General features: G+C 39.6%; 1 protein-coding gene across 2 annotated transcripts in view; it reads left to right on the forward strand.

The window, feature by feature from the left end:
* Positions 1-13480, forward strand: part of GNAT3 (G protein subunit alpha transducin 3) — a 32614-nt gene extending 19134 nt beyond the window's left edge. For both annotated transcript variants that reach the window (XM_064505075.1, XM_026095019.2), the window contains exons 4-8: positions 662-819; positions 4824-4952; positions 9170-9299; positions 9506-9659; positions 10918-13480. In XM_064505075.1, coding sequence (XP_064361145.1) covers positions 662-819; positions 4824-4952; positions 9170-9299; positions 9506-9659; positions 10918-11108 — 762 coding nt within the window. In that variant the 3' untranslated portion in view covers positions 11109-13480. The remainder of the gene's footprint in view (positions 1-661; positions 820-4823; positions 4953-9169; positions 9300-9505; positions 9660-10917) is intronic.
* The last annotated feature ends 3646 nt before the right edge of the window (positions 13481-17126 follow it).

Consider the following 17126-nt stretch of genomic DNA (forward strand, 5'->3'; position numbering starts at 1 on the left):
GCTATTAACTACTGAAAAGAAATATTTTAAATATAATGAATTGCCTGAAGTCTTTTGGGGTTGACTGCAAAAGGAAGAAATTAGAGAATAATTCATGTAAAATATTTGGAATTTTTTTCAATTACAAGTTTCTTCTTCCCCAAAGAAGAAATCAGATAGGAAATGCATTCACTAGCTACATTCACTTTGCCACATTTCTCATGGCACTTTAGAGCTAGAAAAAAAATTCCAAATATATCCAAACTTTTTTTTCCAAATATATTAAAAAAGAATATATTTCTGCTTTAATATATTTAAAATATATTTAAGCATCATTTTCAATTTACTTTATGATACATAACTATTCTCTTTAACAATAAAAGCCCTCCTTGCAGGTCAGATCTTTTGTGAACACCTCTGGTAAGATGAAACTGAGACCTTGTATGCACAAAAAAGAAAAAAGGAACACACTGTATCATGTAGGTCTACCCTTGGTACTAACTAAAGGGAAGCAAGCTTGTAAAAGGATGTTTACATGCGCAGGCGAGTACAGCTAAATGGCAAAAAATTGTGAAAATGAGAAATTTCTCTGCCCCTGCAATTCATCGTAAAACAAGCTCATCTTCAAGGACGTGGAGAGGCACAGTATGTTTCCATAATACTTACTGAAATTTATCTTTAGGAAGATGAAAGACAACTGTGTGCCATGGCAACAACTCTAGAGGATGGTGACATGTCTTCCAAATTGGTTGAACTCATTAAACAACTGTGGAAAGACCGCGGGATCCAGGCCTGCTTTGCAAGGGCAGCAGAATATCAGCTCAACGACTCAGCAGCTTAGTAAGTGACACAAGTTACAGGCGTAGAGCACCTCGCTATTCCCATGACGGACAGTGTAGAAAGTGCTATGTCTAGATCGCTTCCTCAAATACAGAACTGTGTATGAAAATTATTCAGTGTTAACCTGAAAAAGAACTAGGCCTATTGCTGATGGGTTTATAATACATAAGAAACATTTAACTGAATTTAACAACATTTAAGAGCAAAAACAAAGAAAAATTTCATTCTGTAAGCATGCTTAAACTGTAGAAAATGTCTTCTACCTCTGGCCAGTTCTGATGAATTCATTCAAAAAAGTGAGTTGAAACAGCTTAGATTTTACCTAGAGTAGTACTTTGAATTCAAGTCTAACTGGTAGATTTCAAGCTTCTAATAAGTCTGATCAAAGCTACAAAAAATTTCCTCTAAACTAATCTGGCTGCAGTGTACCCCGGGCAGTTACCAGCTCAGTGTCCCAGTGGGTCTTGGTCAGCAGTGCCATAGCTGCTGTCCTATCACCTCCTTTTCCTTCCTGTGAGTAGCAGGTGACAGGCACACAAATCGGGGACTAGGGTGCTCAGCTCTGACTCCATGAAGAGTCAGGATTCAACTGAGGTACCTCTCCCAGTTCAAATGTAGTCAGACAGTCCCTGTTCTGGTTACTTCTCCAGCTGTTCTTACAGGCTGGTGTCTCTGTGTGGTTGTGCTCTGCAGTTTCTTCCATAAGGTCATACGAGACCTAGAGGAGAGGTGTCATCTGGGTCTTCACCTTCCTGGAGTGCAAAAGTCAGGCTCTGGTACTGGGGAAACGAGTAGTTCCGGCTGAGGCCGGTTTCATCCCTTTCTTCTAGTAGCTGCGATACGAGTTTCTGCTGTTCCTGCAGCTCCTCCTACCCGCAGAGGTACCTGCACCGGGAAATTGCACAAGGTGTTAGAGGCCACTTGCATTTAAAAGAGAAAGGCATGATAAGAATCTGGGCAGGAGCCAGGCAAACTGACTGTAGTAATAAGTCACTCAGTTATTAAAGGGGATATACCATGAAAAAAATATATAAAATTCCCCATCTCTTTATATCTTCAAAATAAGAATGAAGACCTTTCTGCAAGATACTAAACAGAAGTAACCAGAAAATGTTGTCTGCTTTGATTTGTGCTTTATTTGGCAGTATTTTACGGCAGCATTATATTCCTAGGGGAACAACTAACAGAAGTTCAGAGCAATCTTCTGTTTCCTTTCATATACTGTCTGTTAGGCCACACTGCAGTTTCCAGGACTAAAAGCCTGTAAGAAGTCAGTAATTATAATTAGGAAGGAAAAATAGGAAAAAAAAGAAAAAAATGTAAAAAATTAAAATGATTACCTGTTTATTAGCTAAAATTTTAGTATGTGCAGTATGCCCAGGAGATTAAGTTTTGTTGTCTGAAGAGAAGATAGAGTAGTCTAAAATAATTCCCTAACAGTGCCATGGGCTGTGTCATTTTTAACCTGAGGTAGGTGTAAGGGAGCTAGTACATACTCTGGAGCAGCCAACAATCATTTATTGCAGCAGCTCCACCAAGAGCAACAGAGTGATATGCTTTACTTCTTAAAATCCCACTGACCATCCACCTTCATCTTTAGCTATCTAAATGTTCTTTGAAAATCTAGCCCTTGGCTCTGAACTATTAAAATTAACTTCATTTTTGCCATTGTTATTGGGCTTCTGGTGATCCATTCAAAGTCCATTAGAGTCAATCAACCACCTAATGCTACATCTGAATCACTTTTTTTAAAACCCAAAGCTTGCTTCTCAGCTCTTGTGAATCATCATAGCTCCACTTGCTCTTACGCAGAGTACTGTATACTGGGTAAGTTCTGACCTTTTGAGGTTAACGGATTCTTCTGTGAGTCTTTTCATTATTAAGTCTTGCTAATAATTTTGATCACTGTATTTTCTATGCATGTTTTTATCCAAAAAATGAGATCTCCTGATCTCCTTAATAATGGTAAATTTCCTGTATGTCAAATTTTGCTTGAATTTCTGCCTTATATTCATTAGCAATTGATCTAATTTTAAGGTGAAGCAATGGGGCTAATGAGGGAATGGGCAAAACCAGCTTTATAAATTGTGGCTTTAACTCTCTTATAAGTACCAATAGCACCAACATGGTGCTTTTTGCTTGCTCAGCCCTGCCTTTCATAGTGCCTCATGTCACCTAACTTTAGCAAAGCAAAGATTAGGCATTTAAATTAATCTACTAGTTTGTGTTCCCTCTTGTGTCAGTGGCGAGCGGGCCTGCAGAGTACGACCTTGTAGTCGTCTAAAGCTGTGGGAAGAATCTGAAGATGCCTTCTTGCTCCACTAACTAGATAATTAACTTTGGCTAATTCTTAGGCAATTACAATCTGGGGTGTTGACTGAATTCAGATATTTGTGACTTGAAGCTAGCAGATGTTTATAATGCATATTATGTACAAGTATTTACTTTAGTGCTTCCATGCTTTATAAGTTGCAAAATTTATTTGGTTTCTGCCTCCCACAGAGTTAAGCTGAGATGAGTCTGCCTCAGGCTCTGCTCAGAAAGCCAGAGTTACATTGCAGTTTTTGAAAAATAGATTGCTTACCGGACCAAAATGATGGGTGAACAGTGAATTACTGAGATCAACTTCAGCACTCCTTGCTGAGTGCATTCAGACTATTCAATTTAAATATGAAAATCCCATTTCTAAACATTGCTTACTAATCTAATGCAGAAAGATTCTGGTACTTTCTTTTTTTTTTTCTTTTTCTTTTTCTTTTTTTTTTTTTTTACTTGCAGATATATTAAATTTTGCAGACAAGGATGATGAGCTGTGAGGTTTGTTTTGATAGTTCTCTAGCTAAACTGTACAGCAAAACTTCCTGCTGCGTAGACTGTGTGTAAGAGAAGAAAAAAAAAAAAAAGCCTAGAAAACATCAGAGAGACCTACAGTGGGTTTTTTTGTCAGAACAAACAAGGGACATATTACAAATGGAAAGGTGCCAATCAAGACATTGAGAGGGCTTGAAAATGGCTCAACTACTGTATGTGGTTTCTTTTTTTGTTGTTCTTCCCCCACTATTTGAAAAACAGTTGTTAGGAGTCAGTATATTTGTAAGTTACTCCAGCTTCATCTTTTCTTTTTGCCAAATCATAACCATTTTCCGGCAATTCCTAGCTAAGCCAGTAAGATTCATTGGCACTGTTCAGTCATTTCTAGAAAGTTGCTTGCCTCTAGAAGAGACAGGAGAAGAGTTGGTGGTGGCCAAGAACAGGATTCAAAGATCTGGTTCGGTTTCTCATTTTGCAACGATTTCGCGTCTGAGGTTACGCAAGGCATTTTACCTTTGTATGCTTCTGTCTTGTTGGACATAAAACAAGGTAACTGACTGTTTTCCTGGGGGGTGTAAAAACGTCAACCTAGTGGGTCCTCAGCTTAGTTGAAGTTTCTGGTTATGATTGCAAAATAAATGCTTTTAAATATATAATAAATATTAAATAATAATGTTAAAAATAATGTACCTTTCTCTTGAAAAGTTATAGGTCTAAGTAGAACAGCCCCTACTCGTGAATTCCTCAAAAATATCATGCTCTTGCTTTTCATTTAGTGAAAAGATATTTTTACAGTAGATTGGTGGCATTGTCTGATATGCTGAGATAATTTCTAGCAAATCTGCTTCTGAGAGATGTTTGGGGTTCTTCCATGGTAATTTCCAAGTCAAATGGACAAAAACTCTCTCCTCCTAAGATGCTTTCTTAGCATCCCTGAGGGAGATAAGGATTTCCCCGAACTCAAATTGTCTGAAGCATGTTTATTATATAGGACCAAATTGCCACTTCTGTATACAAGAAAAAAATGGATCTTGAGCATGGATCTAGAGCATATAAAAACAATAGTATTTGATTAAAATGTGTAATTCACATAAAATATTTAGAAGTGGCTCAGTATAAATGGATCAATGACCATGTAATGATCAATTCACGTTTAAAATTCACCAATTACTATTTCTTCTTACTCTCCTTAGTTATCTCAATGACTTGGATAGGTTAGCAATGCCTGACTATGTGCCCAGTGAGCAAGATGTTTTGCACTCCCGAGTGAAGACAACTGGGATTATAGAGACTCAGTTTTCCTTCAAGGATCTGAACTTCAGGTATGAAAGCCATATTTAACAGTATTTTCTCTGGTTTTGGCTTTTTTTAATATTTTCTTTTCAATGGGGTTGACCTATTATAATATTGCTAATCCCATCGTGATGTCCATGAATCCACTCTTATTTCTCTTATTTAATAGTTCATAACAACCAAAAAAGCAAGATATTTCAATATTAATATTCCAACTTTAAATAAAAATAATGGACTGTTATTAAGAGAACTCAGAATATCAGGCTCAAAAGGGGTGTTTTTACATTTATAAGTGTCTAAAAAGCATTATTTGTATCCTGCCATTTGAATAATTATTTGTGATATTTATGAAATTTGCCTATCTAGATGTCCTTAACAGCATGCAAAACATTTGATGACTACTAATTTGCATGTACTCTCAACCTTTCACTCTCTTGAGGAAGAAAGGAACTGCTCTTAACACTGGAATTCATTACAGTTGTCAAAAAAATCATAATTTCTGTCCCGTGAGAAATTTCAGTATTAGCATGCACGCCTTCATCCTCGTTTAAAATGAAAAGCAAAATATAAAAAAGAAAAAATTATTGAAAATAACGTCTGAGAAATTTGATTGAAAATAACTGACACTTTCAAATACTCAAGATTTTATTATGTTTGGTGATCCAATTAAAAGCATTTAATTCCACATTACACCGTATTTGAGTGAACTATGATAGTTTCAATGTTTTATAACTTCACTTTGCTTTATTTCCCCTTTTCGCTTAATCTTTAATTTAAAGGCTGCAGTGCATATTGTGGAAAGTAGTCTAGACATGAAACTGTCCATAGAGATAGATGGACATATGAGGCAGCAGATTTAAACTTTTGCATTTATTTTCAGTGGGCTTTTTTTTTCCACATGTGGTAACTAAACACCCCACAAACCATCTATTGTACCAAGCAGATGTTTTGAAACAACTGCGATTACTTTTAAAATGAGATTCTGAAGTAGATGACCAACAAATAAATGATTATCACCTATAAATATATTGATCACTCCTGAAAACTCAACATTTACCCACAAATGCTACATTGCAACATCACAGATGCCATGCTCTTTTTCTCCAGTTAACGTATTTTGGATAGCTTTATACACTGGAAATCTGAGTAGCTTCACAGTTGCAAGCATAAAACACTAAATAGGGATGGAGGAGGAAATGATCAGTCTACAAACCCTCTATGACCTAAATCGTACCAGTCTTAATATTAGACTTAGTGTCTAGGTCCAACTGAAATGCAGCACAGCTGAGAATTAAGTTGCCTATTTGAGTGTCTGTAGACAACAGAAAGGTTCCTAATGTCACCACAAACACTAAAAGGCACTGTATTTGTCCTCTCTGTTATCCATCACAATGGTGTATATCAGTAAATTCATTGGTGTCTTTATGCACTTAAGTAATGTTAGGTAAAATCACTATAAACAGTCTGAGGGTTTTGAGCTGCTACAGAGATGCAGAGCAAGTATAGATCCATCTTAACCAGCAAATTACCACTACTTTGCATTGCCAGAGCAATGCAAAATAGCTGGAGTATCCTGATGACTCTGCATTTACTTTGATAAGTGCCATAGGGAAATCTATAAAGAGAAGAACACTTCCATATTCAGAATAAGTTCTGGTTGATGTACTTATATGAGGTTTGGAGTCACAAAACCAAACATGGATTAAAAAAAAAAAAAAAAAAAGCCTCATTCGGTAAACACTTGTCTGTCTTACAAACTGAATGAGGCAGAAAAACATTTTGTATCCAAAAATCTAAATTGCAATACTCTAAATTAATCCAGGGGTTGAATTACAGTTGTATAGGCAACATTACTTGCTATTTGTTAACTTCTTAGTGGTTGCTTTGTTGTTTTAACATGATTTACCTTTACTGCACTCTTCAATTTACTTCACTAATAACCTTGACTATGACTTTCAGAGCTGAGAACATTTTCAATATTTTAAAAAGGAGGTCTGATATTCATAGGTCCTCTCTTCCTGTAGTTTCCATTGATGTGCTGGGAATACTCACTGGTATCAGGCAAGTTTTAGTTCAGTCTTCAGGTCTCACTACAGCTAACATTAAGACATATGTAGACTATGTAACATTAAGACAAATGTGTTTACAATTAGTGCCATATCTGTGGCTAGATTTTACAAGAGCAGTGTCAGGAAAATACAGAGCTTCGAAGCCAAACTTTGACTTTCTTGGTAAAAGAAAAATCTAATATCAAAACTACACTTTATACTTTTCACAGAGTGACTTCAGTTTTACATGTACATATGTTAAGTTCTGAGTTGACATGAGAAAAGCTAAGCAAGCTAAGCCTAGTATAATAAAAAATGTCCATAAGCATCGCTTCTGGCCTTCATCTAGTCCTATTTTAACTGACTCCTCATGGATATTCACAGGATCATATGCTAAAAGCTTTCAGGAAGTGAATTATGCATGCTTGTGAAACTAAATTTTGAAGATTTTTTTTCCTAGAAACCTGATTTAAGAGTTCCATACCACAAATCAAGGAGGACACATAACACCAGGTGACTTTGGGGCAATAAGCTCAGCCAAGAGTCAGGATTTATTCATTCTGGCCTCACTCCTCAATAGGCCTACTGAACTCAGTGCGGATATGCTTGGAAGAACGCCATTACTGATATCAAAATCCTACCAACAACAGCATCCTGATTTCCTAACAACAAATTCACAGACACCTAATGATCAGACAAAGAGATGAATGTATTAGAAAAAAAAATTCTCTAATTATCTCCTCAACTGCAGAAATAGTTCATCAATACCATTGGGAAGGGCTTTATATCTTCTAAGCAGGAAGAATAAGGATAAAGAATAACCTTTGCTTCCATGAGCTGTGTTGTTGACAGTGAAGAAAACAGAGGATCAAGATACTGCAAAAATGATGTTTCAGTAACAAATTATGTACTTTTGCTCTGTTTATTAGTGACTTGGTTTTCTTATATGGAATCTCAGGATTTGCATTGCTAGAGAAATTGAGCTGTGTTTAACTCTCAGATCCTGTAGGATGTACATGCAAAGTGTAAGATCTAATGTATTTTTTTAAGGAAAGGATAAGGTAACACGGGATTAGGAGGCTTTGGAGTTTAAGTTCAACAACACACAGCACATCACACAAAATGATTATGCACACAAGGAAACACAAAAAGTAAGGCTAGAATTGGCTGCATAATGCCTAAGACCAACTAGGACATAAATTTGGCTTCTTAGGTGTTTTTTCTCCTTTCTAATGCACTTGAAAAATATTCAGGTTTTGCTAATTTTATGTCAGAAGACTAGTGAAGAGAAAGCCCTATCACTGAAGAGCCATAAAGATAAGTGGGAGTTTTAAAGGCTAGTGCTAAGAAGAGCAATGGTAGCTTTGACAACAGATCCGGCTCTGCTGGGCCTCAAACTTCGTGTTGCATTGAAGGTCTAAACTAGGCATGTTCAGTTTGTTTTGGACCCCATATAGAAATCCATATGACTTTACCCAGAGGTGGTAACTTCTGGCAAAGACTGAAACAAATTAATGAAGAGGAGGACAGCCCTGCATTTTCTTCTCTACACGAGTGGATTCCTGCTCCCCATGAACTGTTTGAACAGCTGATGCAACTAAATGAGATTGATAGGGCAGAGACTCACACACACAAACACATGCTGCAGATTATACAACTATCTAAGCAAATACACAAGGACACTGAATAGCTAGCTAAACATTTATCTATGCCAGCCAATTAAACATAACTAGTGGCTTAACCAGTAACTGGCTTCCAATCATATGTCATATTGATCAATATGTCAGTTCACTACAAAAAATACCAACAAACAAATGAGTAAGGAGTTGAGGGTCTTTTGTCAATATTTCATGTATGAACTCTGTCCTGAAACATCCTTGCCGACAGGGTCTAGCCTGCACTAGCTCAGTCTGCAGTGAGCTTTTGCACAGAGCCCCACTCCCTCAACAGGCAGTGTTGCCTGATAGTATCTCCTATATGCACTTATTTAAGCCTTTACTTTGCATTTTGTGCCCACTATAATGTTGTAAATAACACATAGCTCTCCTTGACCTGTTGGGATGGAAGTAGACCAGTATTTGGAAAAGCTGGATACTTGAGCGCCATTCACCTCTAGTTGCACTCTGCACATTGACTGCATGACTACATCCTTATTAGTTAGTGCTTTACATTGTACATACATTATTTTTCCTGCAAAGGATGTTTGATGTGGGTGGACAGCGATCAGAGAGAAAGAAGTGGATTCACTGCTTTGAGGGAGTTACTTGCATCATATTCTGTGCTGCACTCAGTGCCTATGACATGGTTCTGGTGGAAGATAAAGAAGTGGTGAGTCAGAATGGATAAACAACCCTTTTTGCTACTAACTTTTAATGTACTCTCTGATGGCATATCAGAACTATTCCTGTTCCCTGATAACAATTTAAAGGCTATTGTGCTGTATTGGTTCTTGCTAGAAAAGAACATTACAGTAAAAATGACATATGAGGATGAGATTTGTCAGACTCTCATGCTCACCTTTTGCTTCTCAACAGAACAGAATGCATGAAAGCCTTCAGCTGTTCAACAGCATCTGCAACCATAAGTGCTTTGCAGCTACTTCCATTGTGCTGTTTCTAAACAAAAAAGACCTCTTTCAAGAGAAAATAACAAAAGTTCATCTCAATATCTGCTTTCCTGAGTACAATGGTAAGTTCGGGGTTTTCAGAAGAAAATACATTCAAATTATTAGTATCGGCCATGCAGTAAAGGTAGCGACTTTGATTCAGGTCACTGACACAGCATCTTGCCCAAGCATCTAGCCTCTCTCTCAAAAGAATGGAAAGGAACAGACATTGCCAGAATCCAGTTTATCTCACCTACTCTTACCTTGGGGTGGGACGAATTCTCTTTGTAGATGCTTTTTTCTCTCCACTAGCTTATACAAGGAGGCGAAAGGTTAGAACGTTTAGGTGGCTGAAGTCAGATTTGATGAAGACAGACAGCATTATCAGCCAATCACTTGCATATACCATATCTGAATCCAGGTCTTTTTGTACCTATTTGTAGACACATTCCATAAAGGAAGTCTGCCTCTTTTTATATGTCACAGTAACTACTGGAGATAGAAAACAGCAGCTGTTTCAAGTTCATGCAAGAGAATATAGAAAGATGTGCCATAAAGTGGCAAAGAAGAAAGAAAAGCTATCAGTATTTTAGTATCAAACTAATGTATTTGTGATGGGGACTATCCAGAATAATGCACACTTTAAAAAAGAAATTATTATTAGAAGACGGGTTGTGTGCACTTCCTAAAGAACAGTTGCCCCACTCGCTTTTCTAGGACACAGCAACCCAAAATTGCTCAGTGTTTCAGTAGGATTAAAAATCATTATGTGCTAAATTCAGTGCAGTTGTGCCAATTTTTACCAGCTGAGGCTTCAAAGACACAATGGGAGTCACCAAGGGCTCTCAGCAACAAGTACCTCATTTGCCTCCTGCTCTGGACCTCCAATGAATCAGTATTCAGACCTGTTGTTGCTTGTGCAGCTAAGGAAGTACTACTGAAAAGCAGTAAAACTATGCAAAGAAATTTTGACTGAGCATATATGCCTCCAATTTTTTTGCTTTTTCCTTCTTTATTTCCTTATCGCTTTGTTTTTTTCCTTCCACCAATCCTGTCTGCTATCGACCCACTTCCATTTGTATTTTTTCTTCTGTATCTCTCACTTTCTGCTCTCTAAGGTACTTAACTATTTCACACCGTTTTACTCAATTGTGAGCATTTCACTTCAAAAACTTTCTGTTTAGGCACTGAAATTTAAATTTGGGCAGGCAGTTTACACACAAAGCTTTCATGCCTAAGGCCTAAAGTTAACATCGTAAAAAAACCTCCTGTTTCTTAGTAACCATAAGAAAATCCAAGTTGAAAAGTTTCTTCTCTGTCTCTTACTATTATCTTCAATAGGACTAAGTACATTTGAAGATGCAGGAAATTACATCAAGAAACAGTTCCTAGACTTGAACATAAGGAAAGAAGACAAGGAGATATATTCTCATTTGACATGTGCCACAGATACGCAGAATGTGAAGTTTGTTTTTGATGCAGTCACAGACATCATAATCAAAGAAAATCTGAAAGACTGTGGGCTTTTCTAGCCATTTGCTCCCTTGCTTCCAGCCTGACTTCATCTCTGTCCAGTTCCTCTCTCATCCTGTGTGCTGACTGAAGTAAAAATGGTAGGGAAGAAACAATATTAATTAGGCTCTAGTTAGCTGTCAGTTGAAGCTTTTGGCTCTGGTTAGCTTTGTCAATTGAAGCCTGAGCACTGCAGAACAGTAATGACTTTCTATATGCCATAAGAAGATTAAAAACACATGTTCCTGCTCCACAGGGATGCTAGCCGCTGATAATTCCTACTGGAATCGAAGAGAATTTCTCATTGAAATCCATACAATTTGAAGGTAAACAGCACTTCTCAGGAAGCTGGGGATAACTCAGTACCCTACATTTTCCAGTGAGAGGGGAAAACACATATAAAAGAGATTAGATAATGGACTTTTATTTGTATTTAAAGCCATAAAATAAAAAAGAAACAGTATCGCTAGATAATTTCAGCTCATTACTTTTGTGTTTTCATTGTTTTCATGTTACATTCACAACTAAAAATGACATTACATTAATTCAGCAGAAGCAAACCCCCAGACTTAACTGGTTTATGATGAAGAGCAGTGCAAATCTGCATTCTTTATTATACTGTTTCCGTAGAAGAGCTGAGGGACACACACACACACATAAACTGCACGTGTAAAATTCACAAGAACTGCTATCGTGTTTGGAAAAAAAAACAGTAAGATGTAAGCAGATGGCAGACAATTTTTTGGAAATATCCCTGAGGGAGAAAAAAAAAATATTACAGTAACTTTCAATTCCTGCATATGCCGTAAGGGCAAGTATAAACATTTTTGTAAGACCTGACTTTTTAAAATAATTAATAGTCTTGTTGCTGGACAGCTTCTCTAGTGCTCTGTGATTGAAATAGTCATTTTCACCAGTGTAGAAGAGTAGTGTAAACCTACCCAGTGGCAAAACCACGTTCTTGAGGCTCTGGTACAGAGATTCATTCTCTATGCAAAGAACTTGCTAATGAAGAACTGCTCCACTTTTACTCTATCTATCTGATTTACTGTGACTATAACTCTGGAAAATATTTAACTATTTTAAATATAATGGGGGTTAATAAAAATATTGTACTGATTTTTGAAATTTGGCCTTGAAACAAGACTCACTTTTGAAATCTGAACAATAATAAAATAAGGTGGTTTTTATGACATTTCAATCTAATTTTCACCATGCATTGAATATACTCTGGTTAAGCTAATTATGGAAAACACTATAATAAGGAACCTAGTCTGTCACTGACTAGCAGAATTCTGCAGGCTCTCCACATAAGCAAAGACATTGGCCTGTGCTGCTGTCTCAGCAAAACTAGGAGCTGATGCTAAACACTGTAAATATCATAAATCCTGAGGTAAAGCCCCAATGTGAAACTCTTTAATACCACACTCCTGGAAAATGTAGCCCAACCTTTTACTGAATTTTAAGACTTAAAACTTGTCACTACTGCCTCCTGGTGTGCTTCAGTAGTCTTCCTGTCAGTGTCCATCAGCTGTTTAACAACAAGCATTTTTGATCCAATGGTCTAAACCAGTGGATGGGATTTCCAGCAATGAGGGTGACTTCAATAGTGTGAAGACATGGGAGGCCCCAAGTGGATACAAGGGACTGGGATAGGCAGTCTTAGCTGAATCTGAACTAACAAAATAAATGAGGAAAACTACTGCCTCCTACCAAGAACGTATTTGACAGTTGAGGACAGACTAAAAGAGATTGATACTGGTATTGGTTAAACTGTATGTGAACTGCATGCAGGTACCTGTAGGGATTAAATAGTATATGAAAGGGAGAAAATGTAAAAAATGGTGAGAGTTTAAGTACAGTAATAGTAAGATAAACTTAACAGAAGGCACTGTAAGGCCTTGGGTCATGGAATAGCACCTTGACTGACACCGGCCAGACTAAAGGCCAGTCTCTTCTTGCTTGATTTTGAAAATCATATGCACAAAGCCTTAGCTAGAGCTGTGCAGGGAACAGCCCTGAGCCAGAAAGATGACCAAAACCAATTTCTACTGTCTAGATTTCTATTACTGCCTCATCTGTAATGCTTCACTTGATTGATTCCTTGTTTGTATTGAAAATAACAAATTTCCAGTGCTAAGGTTTCTGGATTCACTTCCTGCAATAAATCTCATTTAAACTGAACAGCTTCAACTGTGATGGCATCAACATTAATTTCTGGATGGCTTGATGGCATAACAAAAGCCAAGATCTTAAAAGAATAATCAATCCATGAACAAACACATCTCACTGTTTCCTGTTGTTCCCTTAACCCGCTTCAAGCAAAAGGCTAAGAAATTGGATGGACTTCACACTGTAGCCTGAAAGTTAATAAATATAAAACTGTACAGAATGGTTCTTCTTACTTCATGTTTTAAGAAGTTAGGCTGGCCACTGGTAGAAACAAAATACCTCAACACATGACTATTGGATTGATCTATGTGGGGGTTTTTTTCTTCTGAACCTGAGTTCCTGGCAAATCAATGCCAGTAGTGAGCTCTAGACCTTGCAGGCCTCCAAGAGGGATAATTGCAGGAGGTGTCATTGGGGTCCCTGTGCCAAGGGGGCTGGAGAGGTGAGCTGTGAGGGCAGGGCAGGGTGCAAGATCAGTAACTTCAGTGCTTTGCTGTACAGGGAAATCCCATGGATGCTCCAACTCTGTTAGGCACAAGGTCTGGTAGCAAACACAGTTCAGGAGCCCTTGAAGCTGAAATCTGTGTAGGGCAAGAGATGCACTGCCTGCACTGCCGGGTCCCCCAGTGACAGCAGCAGGGCTCTCCCTCGAGCAGAAACATCAAGACACGAGCTTTGCAGTCTTTGCCAAACATCAATTTGCCGCAAAGCAGAGCTCCTCACTGACAAACAAAACAAAGACAAGCCCCGCTTCATCTTGCCTTCTGTGCAACCTCATGGGTATGTTTATATTTACCACAGGAAAAGCCTCATTCCGAGTCCCACCGGTTGAGGCTCCAAGGAGCTTTCCCTCCCAGAAAACCAGAGTTCGCCACAGCAGCAGATTGCTGCCACAGATGGGGATCGCTCGTGGGCCCAGCTCCGTATGCAGATGCACTTAGGAGATCTGCTGGGGCCAGACCAATACAAACAGGCAGCTAAATCCCAAATAATCATTTTATTTTTACGTTTTAGGGGCATAATTTATGCCGACGACAACTGCGGAATACTGATTAACGCCTCAGCGGCCAGCAGGCAGCGATCAACACCTGGGGAGCGTTAACTACCAAAAAGTCTAGGCAGGCTCATCAGGGTCCTTACGTCTGCTCAGAAGCACATTTAGAAACCCCAATTTAAAGACCAATAACAGGATGAATAAAGTAATTATAGAAGCAGAGCAAGCGAGGGGCCTGAACCGCTGTCAGGCTGCCCCAGGCTCCCTGCGAGCCGCAGTGACACCGTCCCCCCCCGCCGACGGCCTGGTTATGCCTTTTCCCTCAGGGCCGCGTCTCAGACTCCCGCCCGCGAGCGGCAGTTAACGGCGGCGGCGGCGCGCGCCGCCCGCAGCCGCCAGGGAGCGCAGCGGCACCGCCGTCCCCCAACGGCCGCCGCCGCGGGCCCGAGCGGGCCTGGAAGTCCCGCCCCGGCGCCGACGGTGCCGCTCGCTCCGCGCCGGCCTCGTCTGGTTTCTTCCTGCGCCCGCCGGCGTGGCGTAACCGGGTGATCGTCACCGCTGGGACCTTACAGAAAAGCAGCCCTCGTTGGGACAAAGGGGCGCAGGCTGCGGTGCCTACCCGTGCTTGAGTTCAGCAAGCTCCACTACAGGGGGTCGAGTTACCCCCCCACACACAGAGAATATATATTTTTTTTTCCCCGAGGAAGGCTTTCGTACCTCCCAAAGCCTGCATCTCCCCCGCGGGGAGCGGGCAGCTGCTGCGCCCGCAGGGCTGGGTGTGTGCTGGGAGGCGGGAGGGGGGTGGCGGGGAGGGAGCCCTCTGCCCTGCTGACAGAGGGTGCGGCTTTGTTGTCATTTTTCTGGAAGAAGATATAATGCCCATGAGTACAAATGTGGTGCTGTCACCAAGTCTAATGTCCTTCAGATGAACGGCAGAGTAAAGGAACATAACATTCCCAAATAAAACTCTTACTCCAGTTCACCTATATCCCACTAGAGATTGATCTCCCCAGACAGCAAGCTAGGTCACTCACTCTTCAAGACTGCCTAACCCTTTGAGTGCCTGAATTCATTAAGTGTCTCCCAACTTAACTTGTAGAGTCACTGAGCATCTAAATTCAGACACCTATGAGTGGTCAGCAGTGCCAGATATGCAGTAACACGCATTTACCATTGCCGCCTAAATTTAGGTATGAAGAGGGCTGCAATAAAGAGGCTGTAGTTTTGGGGGGGAGGAAGAGGGAAGACCGTGTTATCTACCATGTACTTTTTGCATTTTAGCAGATAGTTTGAGCATTTGCTCAGAAAGCAGAACACCCATTTCTAAGCTCTTCGCAGATGAAAGACACTTTAATCCCCAGCTCCAAAAATCTGTGCAAATGATTTTGTTACCAGGCTATGAGTTATCACAGAGAGAAATCTTCTTCCCGTTTTTTGTTGAAAAAGACATATTATGCAGAAAGAAATCTTTGAGACCAGATGGAAACAGGAAATATGACTTCCAGAGAAAAGATAGCTAGGACTTTCCAGACAATCCTTCCAGAAATTTGTCTGCGTTTTGCATAAGAAAGGCATTAAATAACAGAAAACAAGAACAGCTCTGTGGGGAGGACCTGAACTTCAGGCCCCCTTTGCTCCCAGCACAGTAGGAGAATATCTGTAGTCTGAGGGACAGGAAGAGAGCAGGGCAAAAGATCAGGGTTTGAAAAGCACGGCCTTAGAAATCCAGGTTTCTGCTGTGTGTTGAGGGCCCTCAGAATAAGAATGGAGAGGAGTACGCATATCACCTAACTCGCATTTTTTATTTCTTCATTCATTGCTGGTTCCTGTCCCAGAAGTTATGGCCTGTCCTCTGGTTTGGATTAGGGCCTGAGGTAGGGTTAGGGTCTGGAAAAGTATGGCCTTAGAGAACCAAAATCATGGTGCATTATAGAGGGCATACCATAGGGCTAGTGTTGAGTATAGTAAATTACATCCTCAGGAATGGTAGTCATTTCTGGGGCTTGGATGTCTCTCAGAGGACTAAAGATGATTTCAGAAGAATTATTCTGTATCAGAGACATAAAGCCAATACACAGACTGCAGTAGGCGTTTGGTTTTAGAAACCAACAAACTCTTCTGATGAGACTATTGGAGAACATCGTAGTGAGAAAAAGCTCAAATGAAAGCAGAAAATAAATGTAAATAAGAGTGTTCTCAATCAGAGTGCTAAAGCAAGTAACATGATTGACAATGATGTTGGGTACAAGAAACAGAACAAAACAAAAGAATGAAAAGGGAAATTGAAGAAAAAAACATGATATCTTACAAATTGAAAAACCCTGCAAGGCACAGTAGAATGAAGGCTTCTCAGCCTGTACTCTGCTAGATCTTAGTTGTGACCCTGACTGTATGCTGAACCCAAAGGCTAGATATAAGTGATGTAGCAGGAGCCAACAAGGAATGAGCAAAGGAGGAGACACATAACCTCCAAGTTGCAGCAAGAACCTGGCCTCCTAAGCATGCACTGTTCTAGGCAGTAACCTTATTCCTAGCCATAAGGCTACTCTAGGCTAAAAATCAGGTTGAGCCCTCAATCCATGAATAATGTGAAAATGAGGAAGTGTCTTCAACTATTATTAGCCTTATTCCTGATGTTCTGGGAGCTCCAGGATGCAGCAGGAAGCTGGGCTCCTGAGCCTATACTTTCCCAAACCATAAACATAATTCACATTGCAGTTCTTCAGTTGGCTAGAAATCAAGTTGATCCCGTGAGCAGAGAATGATGAAAAAAAAAAGACACCTTCAACAGTTTGAAGCTGTCACTCCAGCTCTCAGTCTAAGTGCTATGTATTTCAAAGGAGCAAAATTAATCATTAAATTGTAAAATAAT

This window comes from Dromaius novaehollandiae, chromosome 1 (assembly GCF_036370855.1).
Source record: "Dromaius novaehollandiae isolate bDroNov1 chromosome 1, bDroNov1.hap1, whole genome shotgun sequence".
NCBI lineage: Eukaryota > Metazoa > Chordata > Aves > Casuariiformes > Dromaiidae > Dromaius > Dromaius novaehollandiae.